The sequence below is a fragment of the Pollicipes pollicipes genome, unplaced genomic scaffold (assembly GCF_011947565.3).
Source record: "Pollicipes pollicipes isolate AB1234 unplaced genomic scaffold, Ppol_2.1 Scaffold_1600;HRSCAF=1878_pilon_pilon_pilon, whole genome shotgun sequence".
Lineage (NCBI taxonomy): Eukaryota > Metazoa > Arthropoda > Thecostraca > Pollicipedomorpha > Pollicipedidae > Pollicipes > Pollicipes pollicipes.
This window is the reverse complement of record NW_023595962.1, coordinates 4,675,507-4,693,367: the sequence shown is the minus strand read 5'-3', so window position 1 is coordinate 4,693,367 and position 17,861 is coordinate 4,675,507. Positions and strand designations below refer to the sequence as shown.

At 51.5% G+C, this 17,861-nt stretch overlaps 1 protein-coding gene across 2 annotated transcripts in view; it reads right to left on the bottom strand.

Moving 5' to 3' along the window:
- LOC119090399 (plectin) overlaps nucleotides 1–17,861 on the bottom strand; it is a 79,056-nt gene that overhangs the window by 3,233 nt on the left and 57,962 nt on the right. For both annotated transcript variants that reach the window (XR_005093221.1, XM_037213196.1), the window contains exons 8-11: nucleotides 6,804–7,358; nucleotides 6,355–6,535; nucleotides 5,546–5,676; nucleotides 5,075–5,141 (exon numbers count right to left, since the gene is read on the bottom strand). Coding sequence is in view for 1 of the 2 variants with exons in the window: in XM_037213196.1 (XP_037069091.1) it covers nucleotides 5,075–5,141; nucleotides 5,546–5,676; nucleotides 6,355–6,535; nucleotides 6,804–7,358 (934 nt within the window). In the remaining variant the exon portion in view is untranslated. The remainder of the gene's footprint in view (nucleotides 1–5,074; nucleotides 5,142–5,545; nucleotides 5,677–6,354; nucleotides 6,536–6,803; nucleotides 7,359–17,861) is intronic.

Sequence of the window (17,861 nt, the reverse complement as noted above, 5' to 3'; positions counted from 1 at the left end):
CTTTATCCAACAGCGGAGTTGGCAGCGCCCCAGCGGGGAAGGCCGTGGAGTAGCACGTTGGCCCTTGACAATGAATCCTTGCGTGCTTGACAGTCAGATTCAGGGCTTTTATTGAAACTTGTTCTCGAAAATTTTTCGGGCCTTTGGGTTTTCAGGACAGCATTGGTAAAAATCTTACAAACCAGCAGTAAAGCTTGTGTTTGCATGACGACGGTACAGCACCGCATAATGTACAGTAAGCCTACAACCATCAACAGTGTTATTCATATCAGACAAATACGTCCCTTCTGCATTTGCTTACACAATGTCACGACGAGCGTGGAGGAAGTCAGTGCAGGATACTCTTCCTCGTCAGTGACATCTCTCAATGAAAAATCCAGCGGTCATTGCGAGTTAAATCATTCAGTATGACGTTTCTTGTAAATGTTGAGCTGTTCCTTGCTCTTCCGCTGAGTTGTAACGGGTCTTGTGGTGACAAACCTCCATGGACAAACATCAATGGACAAACCTCAATGGACGCTGCCACCATTCATCTCAGTCGTGCTTAGATCGCGTTAATGGCTCGGCATGTTTTCCAAAACTCATACGTCGCGGTTTTTTGTCGTAATGTTTGGCTCAATTACGGCTTGCACCGCTTGTGCTGTGCTTACCTCAAGTGTTTTATTGCTGACAGCATGACAGTTTCTGGCAGAACTCACTTGATGAAACTAACCTGCACACCACAGTATTTATCCTGATCAGTATTTAGAGGCGGCTCAGTGCGTCTCACCGTACTGAGCATCAGTACATTGGTGCGCAGCTGCTGACCCGGCGAGACGTGAGAATGCTTTGGTGAAAGCAGATCCCGCAAGCACGACTGCTAAAATAGGTGTACCGCAACATTGTATGGCTTGACACAGTAATGGGCTAGATTAAAATGCGGAGATGAATCGGAGGCTAAGCCCAAACCCCTGACTTGAAATGATCCACCTCCGATGAACGATTATTCAACGAATGTACGGATGTCAAGCTTACATTGTGATCAGTGTAACACTCGGAATGGCATTGGCGCCGGTAGCGGACTTTGGCACTCTCGGCGGGATTTGGCGCCGGTTTTGGCGCCGCGCGAAGACCGAATCGTAAAAATGTGTGTTGCGTCCAAGCAAAGCACTGCTTGGAATGATAGCAACCATCGTTTAAGTGCCAGACTCAATAGCACCACTTCAACGCATACTTCTTATTCTTGTTCACATTCATTTGGCTCATGAGATAAAAAAGGAAACATTTGTTGGCGCTCGCCTTACACTTTGGCGCCGTAAGCGCCCAAAATACCTTTGTGACAGTATTAAAGACCACTTTTATTTCTCGCTTCAGGTAAAGGAATTAGTTGGCGTTGGCTGGCATAAAGTACATCAAATTATGCCGTCGTTATGCTGGATGATCTGGGCTGTTGAGACGTATTCATAGGTTGCCATATTATTGTAGCACAGTATTTTCCATCTTTGAATTCCACGTTTTGCGTGAAGATCCATACGGATCTTTTGATTTATTTTGGCGTCCGATGGTAAAATTCCGTTTACAGGCAGTTTTGCAATGGGCAATGTGCAACCAATGAAATGGTTGCACACTGCCCACTGCTTTGATATGCACCGGAGATGCGCGAGATTAGCGCACCGGCAATGTAAATTTCATTATGACGCCGGATAATTCTATTTCCAAACTTTGCATTGCCGTTTTTGGTTCGGGTGACTTTGATATGGCCCGACCGCTTTCGAATCCGTAGGTGCGGCAAATAAGTTTACAGTACTAGATATACATGCTGAGGGAATTATCACGTTACATTACTACGGCAAGTTTGGGCAAACGGTAAATAGTTCACAACAAGTTATGTTTGGCATAAGTTTTGTACAGACTCACCTCGTTGACCTCACTTGGATCACTAACATTCGTCGATTAAAAACTTAAGTTTGCACAAAGGATGCAAACTTGATAGATTACAGGCACAGCAAATGTGGTGTTGCTGCGAGCGTTCCGTTTTGAGCTACGCTCGAAAAATGGTGAGGAAAGTCGACTTCCCCGGCCGGGCGTGGATTAAGCCATTCATCTTGCAAGCTCTCATTTTGGAAAGCCGACCAACGCACGCGGACGCACTCGTCCGGCCCGCCGTGGTGACCCAAGCGGGTCGACCCTGACCTGTGACAGCGGGCAGTCGGGAAGGGCTTTCGTAAACGAGGCGATTATGTCCCGGCCCACTCGTTCCGGGGAGAGGAACGCAGACGCTTTGAAACGCCGCGCGACTAGATTCGACTGGGGCTGGGCCTCAGCCGTTCGCCACAACGGACTAGAATCGACTGGGGCTGGGCCTCAGCCGTTCGCCTCAACGGACTAGAATCGACTGGGCCGGTCCCAAACAGTTGCCACGTACGTATCATGGAATGTGTTGTAATTGGTTTCAGAGGTAGATCAATGTCGCGGATATTTGAACCGCAGACGAGCGTGACGTCACGACGTCGACACCAAATCAAGATGCACGAACGTTTGCACTTTATATATGTGTATATACATACATGTGCACTTATTTACTGAAGGCAGTGTTTATTGTGGGAACATCAAATCTGTGTGCCTTACTTTACGGCTACATGTCTACGTCTACATGTCTACGACTCTTCAGGAAAATTTTGGCCAGAAAATAGGATTCCCAGTCACCTGGTCTGCTCTTTTGAAAGCGAAAATGATAAAATGTACTATTGTCGCTGTAATTCATTGCAAAAAAGGACACAGTGAGAGCCAGCACCTGTCTGGTTCAATACACCATCGAGTCGGTGCTCTCCAATGTAATCAACGTTGTATTTGAACAGGCAAGCAATTATTTTGTTCTTTAGGTGGACCACCCAAGTCAGAGCCATTTCATGCGGTGGTGGCAAAATGTGCCTGATGATAGCGCTCCTTCGCAGATGGGACACTTTGCCGGCAGTCTGGCACGTCTGCTAATCTGAGACGAGCGGCTGGTCGATGGTGCAGGCTCTACAGACTTCAGTGGGTAAACGTGGTTATACCAGGCATCGGCATTCAGCCGATAAACATTTTGTACAACAGCACTGATTAATGCATTGTCTAGGCACGTACCTGCATAATCACGGACAAAGGTGATCCAGGTTTGGAAATAGAGCTTTGGGTATAGGTCACATCTTGGCTCACCTCAAAGAACACATTTCTGGAGCGGAGAAAGTAAAGCTCTGTGTTTAAGCCAGAGGATGTCTAAAGTCAAAAAGATAATAGTTCCGTTGTAAATGAACCACACGTATGCTAGAAACGGGTGTAGTTTCCTAGTCATTTCTTACGTTAATTACGCGACACAGAGCTCACGTTTAGATACTTCATTATACCTAAGTTGGTGCACCTCAAATACTGACTAAAACATACAACACGCCAAATAATAGAAACCGGGCTTCCATGCGCAGCCAGCTTTTCCTGGAAAATTTCTTTGCGGGGACAGGATTTCCAAATATGGATTGCGGGTCGGACATATATTTAGAGTCTCAAAAATGGGCAGCTTCGCAATACACTATCTAGACTCGGCGATTTATGACGAAATAGGGAGCAGCGCTGTAGCCGAGGGCATGTAAGGAGACGGCTGATGAGTGGAGCCGGATGGGACACGGGACTATGGACGATAGTTCCGTAGCTCCGCAGAAACATGCCGAGATAATTCCACCGACACCCGAAGAAGTTTACCGCTCTGCGATTGGTCGGTCCCCACCGGGCCGGCTTCTCTTGACCAATGAGCGGGCGGTATCTCGCCGTTCTGCTAATGTCGGCCGGCGCCCAGTTTGGCAACGTTGTGTTCTGGCGTGTTTAGTGCTTGCTGATCCTTACTCAATTCCATAGGTTCTGTGCCACAGATGAAAAGGTGAATGGAGCATATTAATACCCCGTGAAATGTTTCGTTCACACGTCAAGGGTGCAGCGATGAATTTGACAAATATTCTAAGGAAAGTCCCCATGCTACAGTACCCACAAATGCTTTTTTCATCCACGCACAATTTACATATTTGTTTGTACAACATATTTCCAAGACAAAATGGCAAGCGATCGATATTGTTACTTTGCCCGCACACATTTTGTGCACACGCGCTGGGGGGCGTCAATGCTTCTCAATAAATAGGACGCAATGCGCGTTGGCCGCCATGATCAGCCATCAGAACCCTTTGCCTCGGTCACAGACCGACAATGCAAACGTACGGTGGCTCCGCCCAAATTTCTAAGGCTAGCCAATGAAAGACCGGCTATTAACTGCTAACTAATGAGATGAAGCCTGACGGCCGGCGTCTTTGGCACTTCAGCCAATGACAAGACAGTAGGGCGTTGGCGTTCGGCAGCACGGCGACCATTGGTCAACAGCCTCGGGGAGGCCAGTTAACGTGCTGCGGGTCTCGGGTTCGTCTCGCTGCTGCTCCAGCATTGCCGTGTGCTCACTATCGCCGTGTAGCCGTGACTGCAGCGTTGTCAGATGTGTGCGACGGCTGCACCAGTGGCGTCGGGCAGCCAGCGGTCGGACGGGACGCAGGTGTGCGGTGTTCGGTGATGTGCGGCCATCGGATGTCACGCTTTCCGTGCGCGTGCGACTGGCGGGCGGCCCGCAGACCAGCACAGGCGGCAGCAGACCACTGTCTGCGGACGGGCCGGTGACACGAGCGTCCGGACCAAGCACCGGCCGGCCACAGGCTCACCCGCCAACCGGGGGCGGCCCAGTGCAGACGCTCCACCGGCGGCCGGCTGGGACGCAGTCAGACCTCGCCAACGAGCCGCCCGTCAGCAACTGACTGCCGCACAGCTCCGGCTGCACAGACACGCTGCTCAACACGCCTCTCCCCAGCCAGCTGCCGCTCGCAGCACACGGCTGCAGCACGTGCCGACACAGCACGGCCGTGCCGCGCGGCGTGGCGGCAGGCACGTGCGGGTACGTGGCGACACGCAGCATCGGCAGTGGAGGGCGTGCGTCGGTGGACCGGCAACACGTGGCTGTGGCGTGTCGGACGGTGGCGGCGCACCTGACCGGGCCGGGCCGCAGCACTGTGGCCTGTGTGATGCTCACCATGGCTTATATTCCCTCAGGCTGAGCGGGCCGGGCGGCAGCGGCGGCAGACGCTGCAGATCCCCGGCTGCCGGCAGAGCGTGGGTCGACATCAGCCACCGAACACACACGGCGGCTGGCTCACACAAACACCGGTCACCGCAGCACTGGGTCGTGCGCTCCGTCTTCTCGCCGCGGCAACCCAGGCGCCACGTGAACAAGCGACCGCCGGGAGTGCAGTGTAACAATGGAAGGTAACACGGTCACCCAGACGTGTCCCCGACGAGGATGCGGTGCGATGCACTTTCAACGTGCAATCACTGCTTAGTTAGCTGACTCGGAGCTCAGCCGTCGGACCGGACTTGGCGCGACAATTCCAGCCTCCGATAAATAGCCTGGGGCGCATAATCAACGATCCCATTGACGGAGCGACGAACGCTCAGTTCGCTCCATCCGTCGACACGGAGGAGAGCGGGTGCGACATCCACCTACCGTTGACCTCGAGTGTGACGTCACGGTCCGGGGGCAGCTGGCGCACCAGGCTGTCTACCAGGGACCTGGTCCGGCGTAGGTCAGACCACCACCACCCCAGTACCGTCAGCGACGGACAGCCGAGCACCAGCCTGCAACAGAGCACAGCACACGTCACACCCACAACACCGGCACACAGCGGAACAAAGGGCGCACCACCCACGTGCTCCGTGGTGCGTCACGCGCCCCATCAACTGTTCGCCAGCGTCAGCAGACGTTAGCCTGCGAGGCTTCCGCCGCCGTAACAGCGGGTGCCGCCCCCTGCAGCCGGCTCTGACTGGACCGATGACGCAGTGGGGAGCCCGGTGTGACGTCAGAGCCCGTCCCGGCCGCAACACCCCGGCCACATGGGGCTTGCACCACGTGACGGCCCTGGGAGCGGGACGCACAAGTGCTGTCTCGTGGTGAGCTCAGCTGCGGAGGAGCAGACTCTACGGCCACCGGTATGGGCCGGCACCGGGTCACACCTACGGGGGGATGGCGACGCGGAGGGGACAGGGCGAGCACACCGCAGGCAGGGGCACAGCCTGGTTCATTAAGGCTGCAGTTCGCTGGCCGTTCAACACCGGCCCGTCTTGAGCCAGGCTTAGACTACTGATCGAGGTCACATATCAGCTGCCTCGGCTGGGCTCGGCTGGGCGGGAAACACGCCGAGAGCTAAACAACAACAACAGGCAGCCTCCCGGGGTGTCCAGGCCACGTGAAACGCCGCCAGTTTGCAATGCTCCTCATCTAATCGCCTTCGTCACGTCCCCCACCGGTGAGCTCACCGTGTGACACCATCTGTTGAACAAGACTGGCACACGGACAGGTCCAGCATCCTCAGACGCGGCCCGTGTAGCCGGTCCAGTGTGGCGTCCGTCACAGCTGACAGACAGGTCAGGTCCAGCTGACACAGCTGCCTGAGCCGCGGCAGGCTGTCCAGCCCAACAGCCGTCACCCCGTGACACCCTGAAACACACAAGAAGCCGGACCGGGTCCAATGCATCAGCACCGTCACGTGATCGCCAGATGGCGTCAGAACATGAACAGCGGCTGAACCGCTGGTGCTGTAGACAACACCGCCTTTCGCAACTCCATGGCGGAGCCACGGCATGCGGGGTCGGGAGCGTGTCCTATTGATATGGAACAGCTGGCTTTAATGCGTCACTTCAGCTGCACCATTACCGTGTTGCCACTACGGAATACACGGAAACTGCGTGATGTGGAATATACTCACCGTATATGCTGAGTGAGTGCAGGCCTGGCAGCAGGTCGGGCAGCCGCTTCAGCGTGGAGTCGGTGACTTCACGGGAGCACGTCACGTCCAGGTGTCGGAGGGAGGGGAGGCCGGCCGGCGGCAGGCAGAGCTCCAGCGCCGGCTCCAGCCCCCTCGCCGTCAGCCGCTCCAGCTGTGGACAGCCGGCCAGCACCGCCGCCAGGTCTGCCGCCTGCAGCCCCTCCACACGTGACACGTCCAGCCGCCGCAGCCGAGGACAGCGGGTCAGCTGACGCAGGCAGGCCGGCTGTAGATGTTCACACTCGGCCACCGAGAGAGCCTCCAATGACTCGGGGAGCAGCGATAAACACTCTCCCCGCACGTTACTCCGCGCCACGTCCAGCCGCCGCAGGGACGGCAGGCGGCGAAGCAGCACCTCCGCGCACCGCTCGGCAGACCCGCGAGGCAGCGTGACGTCCCCCAGCCGGGGACACCTGGTCCACAGCCCCTCCAGAGGCTGTGGGGCCGCGTCGAAGTGGAACAAATCCACCCTTTCCAGGTGTCCTTCGAGCCGGGCTGGAACGACACACGGATTTCAGTTTGAGACAGCGCTGCGTCCTGCAGCCTTTGCCCTCGCTCCCAGACTCCGTCCGATAACATCGCGACTGAGGCATGCGCCATTAAATGATAACGCTTTAGAGGCGTCTGTCGCACTCACACTGACAAAACACACAAAACACTCACAGACGATGTCAACGGATAACGGCGCCGGCGGTGAGAAGATGACATAGATGATGCCGTCGATTGTTTTTTGGATGTAATGGTCGGTTGTGAGCCGCCGCAGGGACGGCATGCGGCGTAGAAGCCGATCCAGCCGCTCGTCGCTGGCGTGCTTCACGTCGTCTCCGGTAAGGTGGAGGTCATGGCGGTGCTCCATGCTGTCGTCCACTGCCTGGCGCCAGCCACGCGACACTGCCGGCACCGACAGAGCACACTGTACAGCGGAACGAAGCGGCGCCGACGACGTTCATGTGCGACAAAAACATTTCCACCGGTCAGCACACCCAGCCAGTGACAACGTTTGTCGCGCAAGCGTGACAGTGAGTTGAAAACACACGTCACTGCCATTTCCCTGTGAGAGTAGGAGATCTTACGCTGGCGGCGGTTGGCGGCCAGGTCGCTGGCAGCTGGTGCTGTCTTACCTGCTCGGAACACCGGCGCAAACGATCCGCATCAAGCGGTTCCATAGACAAAAAACATAACAATTCGACAACTGGAGGGCTTGAAGTCTGGGACCCATGCGACGACAAAGCAGTGCGTAATGCAAGTGGGGCCCGCGAAAATAGTACAGCAAATGATCCCAAACTGAAGCTGACAACGGTCAACCATGCCACCATTTAGCGTGATCATTACCTTCACGTTGCACGATCTGGAGGGTAACAGGGTAATCTTCGGCATATCTTTTTGCGACTTGTTTAGAAATCATACGTTGGGCTTAATTTTTCCACGCATGAACAACGCGAAAAAACTTGCGTCTGCATTCTATGCAATACTTTTGCACTATTTATCACGACTTATTCAAAATGCAGTCCCGTTTAAAGATGACATTTACAACAGATTGCGAGTACAAGCTGAACGCTCTGCCTCTCTCCTTCCCCACCGCCCTTCTCAAACTGCCTCTTATTTCTCTGACATTTGCCAGCACAATTTTCAACAATACGTCACGCGCTCAACGCTCGCGCTTGCTGCAAGCTTGGTCTTCTTCAAGAGGGAGGCTTGTGGTGGCAAAATATCAAACACGGCACACACTAACATTACTTTGGGTGGTCCTGAGGGCTTGGTCTTGAGGGGTTAAGAGGGGGGGGGGGGGGAGAGGAATGTGCGGGAGGGGGAGGAACAATTGTCTGGCAACACTGAACAGTCGGCTCCGTGCTGATCGGGACGTGCGGGCCCATTTCCCTTGCAGGAAGAAGTCCGCGGCCCGCGATTTGCATGGGTCGGGGCCCCTGAGTCAATGAAGGCCTTTCACTGTTGGTTCGGGGCCTACAGGGCCTAAAAGTGCGGCTTTTGTCGGCAAAGACCTCTATTCGGCCACGGGCAGTGTTCAAGGAGACCACACAGCTCACAGGGTGTAGGGGCGCGGAATGGAGGGCCCGGAGTGCACGAGTGCTTGCTGCAGGTGACATTAAGAATCCCGGCTCCAAGGACAGGGCCCTCGAATGTCAGTCAGTGGGCCTCTTGCACCGATTGTAGACCCCCTGAGACAATGCGGGCGCCTATTTTCAGCCAGGGACCACCAACACAGAACGGTTGGATGCGTGTCAGTCCTGGGCCCTGCGGACATATTTGTCAAGCAAGAAAGAGGCCCGGGCCCGAGATTGGTGCTGGTAGGTGCCACTGAAATAATAGGGGGTCCTGCGTCAGTCAGGGGCCCACAGTGCCTTCGGTGCTGGCAAGGGGCCTCGAGTCAGCCATGGGAACGTTTACTGAACATGGACAGGGACGGGACCTCGAATGTCACAGGGCCTATTGCGTTGACACTCTCGGACCAACGTGACCCTCCGTTCGCACGTTGTCCGTCGCCTGACATTAGTCACGGGACAGACGCAGCGAGGCTTAAGGAGACTGGAACGCCGGGCGTCTGGGTGTTTGACATGCGAGCGCGCATACTCAAAAATATGCTGCATAATGTAGGACTACTCGATTCTGAATGACGGTAGACCATACCAATGGAAATGTTTGACCTCGGTACGATGTTTACGGGCCCTCTATATGTCTGTAGAATCCAGAAAAATACCGACAAAGGACCTGAGCGTTAAGCGCCACTCACTGCTCTTGGTTCAGAAAGAGTCCACTGAACCATTGTAACATGATAAGTGCCGGTGGTTTAAAAAGTGCAAACGAGAAAGACACCTTGCGGTGGCTTACGTGTTCTTTTTACATATGGGTAAAGGAAAAAATCAGTTATGCTTTTTTAGGGGGAGGACATTTTATAACCAGGGACCCTATGTCGACCCTGCACTCTTTCCCCTTACGAAGATTCTGGCTTGGCTCCTGGTCGCCGTGATAGCCACGACTGTCGTGTGCTCATGAGTAGATAAGAAGATCCGGTGGACATATCTACGGCCCATGTGCTTTGACATAAACAGCTCTGGCGGTGGTGGTCATCTTGGATATAAAGGGAGAGGTTGGAGAGGCTGTGGCTGGTTGGGTGGGATTGGGTGCTAGTGACGTACACTCCTGTTCCCCGCCTCTCATGAATCGCCCGCTCAGGACTCTCGAATTACCAAGGTAAGCTTCTCGGGACTCGATGCTGTTATCTGTGTATGCTAATTGTTCTTACAAATTCATGTTGCCTAATGTTTCAGTAAAGTACCAACACACGACTACAGCAAAGAGAATCAACATCACATCCATGGCACTACATCAAGTCATGTGTCTTACAGTTGACGAAGTAGTCGATAGCCGGCTAATCAGTCTACAAACCACCATGACCGATAACATAGGCAGACATCGTACGTAAGGAAGAGCCAGGAGGATCTACAATGCCAAAACCAGCCAAGCCATAGTTTCTCACGCAAAGCTGTTCATCGCGGCGTGAAGAGAAACGCTTCCAGTATGACCCTTGATCTTTCGAAGCTCACAAGGCTCATCGCAATAATCGTAATCCATGAAGCTTGTGGCCAACGTTCTGCCAGCTCTTGGTAGAGCGTCGATTTCATGGGAGTGATATGCGACTGGTCAGGCACGACAACTTAAAATGCCTTGCAGTTTTGATCATAATGGTCCGAGATGTCCCTATTCTCTTTGTTTTGTAGGAGTATGCAACCGTGACATTAGCGAGCCGTCGCAATTATTGCATCACATTGAGACAGGTACATCAATGCATCATTTTTAATGGTCCGTGTTTGGTGTGCTGCCAGGAGAGCTAATGTTGACCTTTCGCCAAAGGGGAGGGGGAGGAGCGCAGTTGGCCACAGCAATAACTTAGGCATTTATCAAAATAAGGCGGGATCAGTCAGCTGAGAAACAAAACTTCAGGTAGGAATTGGGTTATTGGGCCATCAGCCCCCTCCCCTAGTCACTTAGAAAGTTTGACGCCCCTGGGAGATCAAGATAAGTGAGGCTGTCAGTGGCATAGGTCATTTGATCAGAACTTAGCGCGAGTGGAAGAGTCTGCAATGTGCGTGCGAGACCATCATGGCAACCACGGGTGTAACCCCTGACAGGTGGGCAGGGGTGGGAGAGAGACAGCACTCAGCTATACGGCCCTAGCACCCAGGGGCGGATCCAGAGGGGGGCACGGGGCCACGCCCCCCCCCCCTCTCCCTTGGGCTCCGAAGGGGCCCCATGGCCGGCCGAACAGGTGCAGTTTTTGAAATACAAAGCGCAACAAAACTGGGCATCTCTGGACTTCCAGGCGACCAAGAACAATTGTGAGCAAAAGTGCAGGGGCTATGAGAAGTTGAAAAAATCATTCAATGATTTGAAAAGTTGTTAACTGGAAATTTTAAGCCTTATTACATTGTTTAGAGGCCCCATGCTGTTTGCGGGGCTTAAACGCCCACTTACAGGATCATTCCGATCGTTAAGGAGCGTTCCACGTCGCCCTTTATCTCTTTGCATTTGCTCGGAGGGCCCTGCGATGTTGTTGGAGCCCTTCCTCTTAGCGTGCCTGGGCACTCTTGTCAATCATTGGCCCTTACACGGACTCTTTCCATTCGCCAGAAAGGCTTCTGGGCACTTCTTTTCTGAATGGGAGGGGGAAGGGGTTACGCTCTTGTAGGGTCTATTTAATAGCCTGCCCGGGCACATTCGATCGTTCGGGGTCCTATACGTTGGGGCTTGGGCACGTGCTATTTGAATGGGGCCCTACGCACTTGTCGGGCGCCCCTTCTGTTTGCCACCTCGGCCATGTTGGATTGCCCGGGGGGCCCCGCACATTGTTTCTTGGTGTTTGAATTTAGGGCCCTCTTCTCCTATCGGGTCATCTGATAACCTGTTCGGCTAGACTCCATCTCTGGGGAGCCCTCCGCACCGGGTTTTGGGTACTTCTTATTCGAATGGAGGACCTTACGCTCCTGTCGGAACCCCTTCTTATAAGATCATTGGGCCCATTCGATAATGGGGGACCTCTACATCTGGTTTTGGATACTTCCTTTTAAGCGGAGGACCCTCTGCCCTTTTCGGGGCCCCAAATCGACTGCTACCGTGGTGCAGTCGATTATTTGGGGCCCTCTGTATCGTGTTGTGAGTATTTCATATTCGATGTTAACCTGCTCTGACGCACTGGATCGTTCGGGGATCCTCTGTATTAGATCTTGAATACTCACTATTTGGATGGAGGGCCGTACGCTCTTTTTGGGAATCTTATCTGTTAACCTGTTCTGGCACACTCGATCATTCAGGAGCCCTCTACATCGCGTCTTGGGTACTTCCTTTTTTAATGGAGGGTCCTACGCTCTTGACGGGGGCCCGATATGTTAACCTGCGTGGGCGCGCTCGACCGTTCAGAGCCCTCATTTTTGCGTCGTGAGTATTTCTTATTTGAATGGATGGCCCCATGTTCTTGGCGGGCCACAACCAGTCAGCTGCTCGGGCCGGGGGCGGATGCAGAAGGTCGGGGGGGGGGGGGAGGCACGGGACCATGCCCCATGGACCATGCCGAGGGTGACCTAAAGGCTCCGAAGGGGCCCATAACCGGCCGGACGGACGCAGTTTTCTTACAACAAAAACACAACAAAATTGGATGCCTTTGGGGCTATGGGCGACCAAGAACCATGGTTAGCAAGACTAAAGAGTTCATAAGCAAGCAAAGTTTATTCTTCGCTGATTGAGAAAGTGTTGCTTGGGAGAAATTTAGGACCTCATTGCGCTATCTAGAGGCATCACGCTGTTGGTTGCCTGGCCCTATACGTCCACTTGCCTGGCCAATCTGATCGCAAAGGAGCTTTCCACGCTGCCCTTGATCTTTTTGCATTTTCTCATAGGGCCCAATGTGCTATTGAGACGCTATCTAATCCTGAGCCTGAGCCTGAGCACTGTCAATCGATCAGGTTATCCCCATTCACCCGAAAGGCTCCATACACTTTTTCCGGGGCCCATATGCCAGGGCACACTCTCAGGGGCCCGTCATATAAGTCTCGGATTCTTTCTACTTGCTTGGAGGACCTTGTGCTGTTGCTAGGGCTCTTATAAGGTAAGGCACGGAAACACTCGATGCTCAGGGGCCCTCTACTTTGATGAAGAGCTCTCTCCCTTTGCTCTCATTTGCAGAAGACTCTTCATTCCTATCGAGGCTCGTGCTGTTAACCTGCCCGTGCACGCTTGATCGCACCGGGGTATTAATTTATGGTCTTGGATATTTCCCATTTGCTGAGAGGGTCCTGTGCTATGGCCGGGGCCTTATATATCAGTCTGCCGAAGCACTACCAATCGTTTAGAGGCCCACCACGCTGGTGTTGGGTTCTTTTTGCTTGCTCTGAAAACCCTACACCCTTTGACGGGAGCCACTTCGTTGGCCTTCTGCGGCACCCATGATCGCTCATGTTCCGTCCCTATTGGCCTTGGTGCCTTCTTCTGAGAGCAGCAGTCGAATGTGCGCCGATGAATTTTTACGCGCTATTGCCGCACGTAGACATGCGCAGACGTCGTATGTGTCATTTCAATTGGCTATTGAGTGCGTGACACTCATTATACTAGTGCATCACGTTCTTAAAATATTTTGAACGCAAGGATATGTTGTGCTACTTAATAACAAAGGAAATATTCTGCATTAGTCATCAGCCATCAGCTGATAAGATTGCACAGCCGGCTAGTCGCAAATGCATAAGCCAGCAATCAAGTCCATGCTTGGTTTAAATGGTTGCTAGCAGCCAACACAACTTTGTTTTCCTGTTGCTCCGAAACACTTAGCCTCAAAATTACAGAATTTAAAATGACCTGTAGAATATAAGCGAGCTTTATGTGTTTGAATGCGAGCATGCCTAGCTTTATAAGGTTGTGCAGAGTAAGATGGGTTTCCGTATTTATTAGATAAATGAAAAAGTAAATACATACATATATACGACGTAGCACTAGTCTTGAAAGGTAATAACCGGAAGGCAATTATTTTTTTGGAGGGGGGACCCCAAACTCTAGGGTGTCACGATGTTGCGTGCCCCCCTTTAAACCGGGAAGGCAATTTTTTTTTGGAGGGGGACCCCAAACTCTAGGGTGTCACGATGTTGCGTGCCCCCCCTTAACGAAATCCTGGATCCGTCTCTGCTTGCACCAGTGGACGGACCCGACGCTTCGAAACACTAATTAACGTCGACATCTATCGCATACTGCTATCACCGCTGGTGGCCATTGCGACGATCAGATGTCGCCTACAAATACAATACGTGCCCTGACTTGGAGCCAATGGAGAGGCTGAGGGTCCATTGCCCGACAGATCGAAATGATAGCGTGAAAAGGTCAGTTTTAGATTTTCCAGCGGTCAAATATTTATGTCTGTGCGTACTGCACATGATGATGTTGCGTGATCTCAGTAATGATCGTTCCAGGTTTACTTTTGGCATGTGTCCTGGCGGTGTTTTATGCATTGCTTGAATGGAATGTTCCACATTTAAGATATTGAGATAAGCATCAAATATGACGGGAAAAGCTTACATGTAACTATTGGTAAGCGTTCAAGCTTCCAAACCCAACCTGTGTAGCAAAATTTCAAAGTTGGTAAAAATGCGCCCCGTTACGTCATTGTTTGATGGCGTCATGGAATCGTTTTGTGACGACAGCAATACCTGACAGCATCTGGCAGCCAGACGGTTGAAAGGCACGAGCATACATTTCTAAGTAAATGATCACATATCATGAGCATATGAAAGCACTTTAAGGTGATAGTAATTGCATCACAGTCTTTGACAACCTGACACCAGGTCTGAACATTGTGTGCTGAAGCGTATTCAAGCAAATTGCATACAGAAATCATGGCTGAATTATTCTTAACCAAGCTATCCTAACAACACGCAAACACAACTGACTAGAATCCTTGCAATGGAAGTTCAGGTGTCAACGCCACACAATGACCCATCGCATGTGTTACCTACCTCCGCGGATCGCCAACAACTGTGAGGGCCTGAGGTATTGTAGGATGAGGTCCTGCGTCTTCGTCGGCAGCTGTTCAAAGTTGGTACATGGCGTTGCCTGGAAACGTTTCATGCAGTCAACTTGAGAAGCCCACACCAAATCAGTAATTCGAATCATCAGCACGGTCCAGTTGATGCAACACCTATACGACGATGGCAGTTTCCTTACATCAGCATTGCCATTGATACATTTTCAGCAGGATCGCTGCCGACGGTGGCCCACGACACCCACAACGCATGATGTTGGTTTTCACTCTGACTTTGAGCAGCGCAGTGCATTTTTGAGTCGAATAGGATTCGACTCAACCAGGTATGGATCAAAAACGGAATTGATTCCGATGGTTGGATTCCGATGTAACGTATAGGGAATAATCAGCTCTTGAAAAATGGCCTTCATAACATGGTAAACAGTGCACGTGTTTCAACAAAAACACGGCTATCTATACTTGCGGCTCATTTGGTGCGAATTTAAAGGGAGTGTTCCACATTTGCATGGGGGTTTGAGCTGAAATAGCCAAATTGCAGATCACTTGGTGAAGTTCATAACCCTGACCTCGTTAAGACCTAAAACCCTCTAGTTTCAGAGCTCCACGCCCGCGAAGATGTGCAGACTATTTCAAGGTCATTCAGGCATGCATGACGCCGTGGGAACGTCGTTCAAATCCTGGCACCCCACAGGCGGCGTTCAAGGCCAGGAAGAATATTATCACCCAGCTGTTCACATCTGGCGTTCGTGAGTGCGAATTCCAAATGACTAAAAAATCAAGGGGCTCGTCAACAATGCTGAGCAAGCAGTGCAAGCTTTAGCCACGAAACGCGTTTTGTGCTGCATAATATAAGAAGTTCGACACAACTTTTTCACTTGGTAGTTAGCACAGAATATAGGACTTGTAATCGAGTAACTTAAGAATAACGCTACAATCGAGTGTGTAGATGCAAGTAAACGAATAATGTCATAACTGGGTGAGTGAATACAAGCAAACATATTACATCCGCGAATAAACAAACAAGAAAATCAGGACAGAGGGCCAAGATATGAACATGTGACAATGTTTGGCTCAGCAAACACTTCCAGCCCGTGCTGCTATCCCTCGACGAGGAAGTACCACAAATAAGTGAAATTTTCGCACGGCTAGTTTGACAATATCTTAACGTCATGCAAACGCCACATGGCACAATCGAACAATAACGCACCATGGAACATATTTACTGAAAATGGAACTCGTGTTGTCTACAGCAACCTCTTTCTCTCAAAAGTACACCAATAGTTATAAGTGAGCATACCTCATCATATGTGACGCTTGCTTTAGCATCTTCAACTGTGGAACATTCTCTTTCAGCTCCCTAACCATTCAGACATCTCTGTGCCAACATTATCATGCAAACTGAACAACCAATTTGTTGACTTGACTTAGACCTGAAACTGCGGTTCGTTGACTCAAATCCAGTCCGAGTTTCAGTGAAATTACAAAGGTAAAACGATTTCCCTCAACTCAACGGAAAGATGGCCGACGCGGCAATCAATTCTGAGTCCACCTATCATGAAGTCCAGGTGTGCGTAACGTCATACACATTCATTGTAATGGTAGCAAAATGTCGGCTACAAAACGATTTCGCCGCCTCCTACTTGGATACTTTTGTCTTCTTCCTGACTCCTCACGTGCTAGAAGTCAGTCTCTGCACAATTTGTGTCACGTTCTTGGGACGTCCCATTTCTCCCATGCAATGATGCAAACCTGTCACGGTATTCAAATTGGTTTTCAACATCACTGGCAGGTGATTTGACGCTTTCACCTTATGTGTCATGATTCGCGGTCAGTTCAACAGTTTGCCCGTATATACGACAGCCACACTTCATTCAAGGTCACACCGCCTTCGCAAGAGTTTACCTGCTTTTTGGTAACCATGACCATAACCATAACTATGATAACCATCACAACCATTTACTTGCTTATTGATAACCGTTCATCACCATAGCCATTGCTTATTGATAACCGACCCAAAGTATCCTTGTACCTTACTGACTTCACCGGAATGCTGACCTGGTGACAGTTTGATCCGAGTCACTTTACGACAGAGGCTGTCGGAGACACCCACCTGTATCTTGAACTGCGCCTCGAGGAACTTGCACCGCTTTTTTAGCGCCATAGACCGTTTCCGTTCCACGCGCCGCTCGTCAGCCAGCCTGGAGTGACGTCACAACATACCATGTGACGTAATGATGTCAGGTGGCGAGACAAAGCGCTACGACGATGTTCAGATGGAGAGTGACCAATCATGATTCACAACAGCACACCATCATAGCGCACATGCCCCGTCACCAAAATGGTTAAGCTTGATGCATTCATCTTATACTAGCAGTTGCCTAAAACGGGGCCAGTTTCATTGATAGTAAAAGCGAATATCCAGAGGTTGTGTGCATCAAAGTGATGCATCATGTATCGCAGCAACGAGCGAGAATTTATCGTATTGTTTATTCTTTGCACCTTACATCACGTTCGCTTAAAATTTAAAACACAGTACGTGCAGCTGTTAAACATAGAGCAAAACGCATATTTAGACTTTTGATATTCGAATGCACCTTTGGAGCTAAACAAATATCACTTCTTACGCCAAATATGTCGTCGGCAATTTTCCACTGTACATTGCCCACGCTTTATGCTGCAACCCAAATGCATTTAACGAGGCAAAGCTGGTTGAAGACCATATGGCTGGAGTCAGGATGCAAACAGTCCCTTTGATGGTTGAAGTCGAGGGCAATTTCTTGTCTGGTGAACGTGCCGAAAGGAACATTGCTATCTCGCCACTGTCATGACATTACATGGCTGGTGTTGTTGATTCGGGCTGCATGCAAGGACGCCATAGCACTTACGCTTTGCAGTCATTCAGGTCATTCGATACGCATTGACTTCAGATCGGCTCCAGATCATTTCAGTTACGAGTGCTGTTA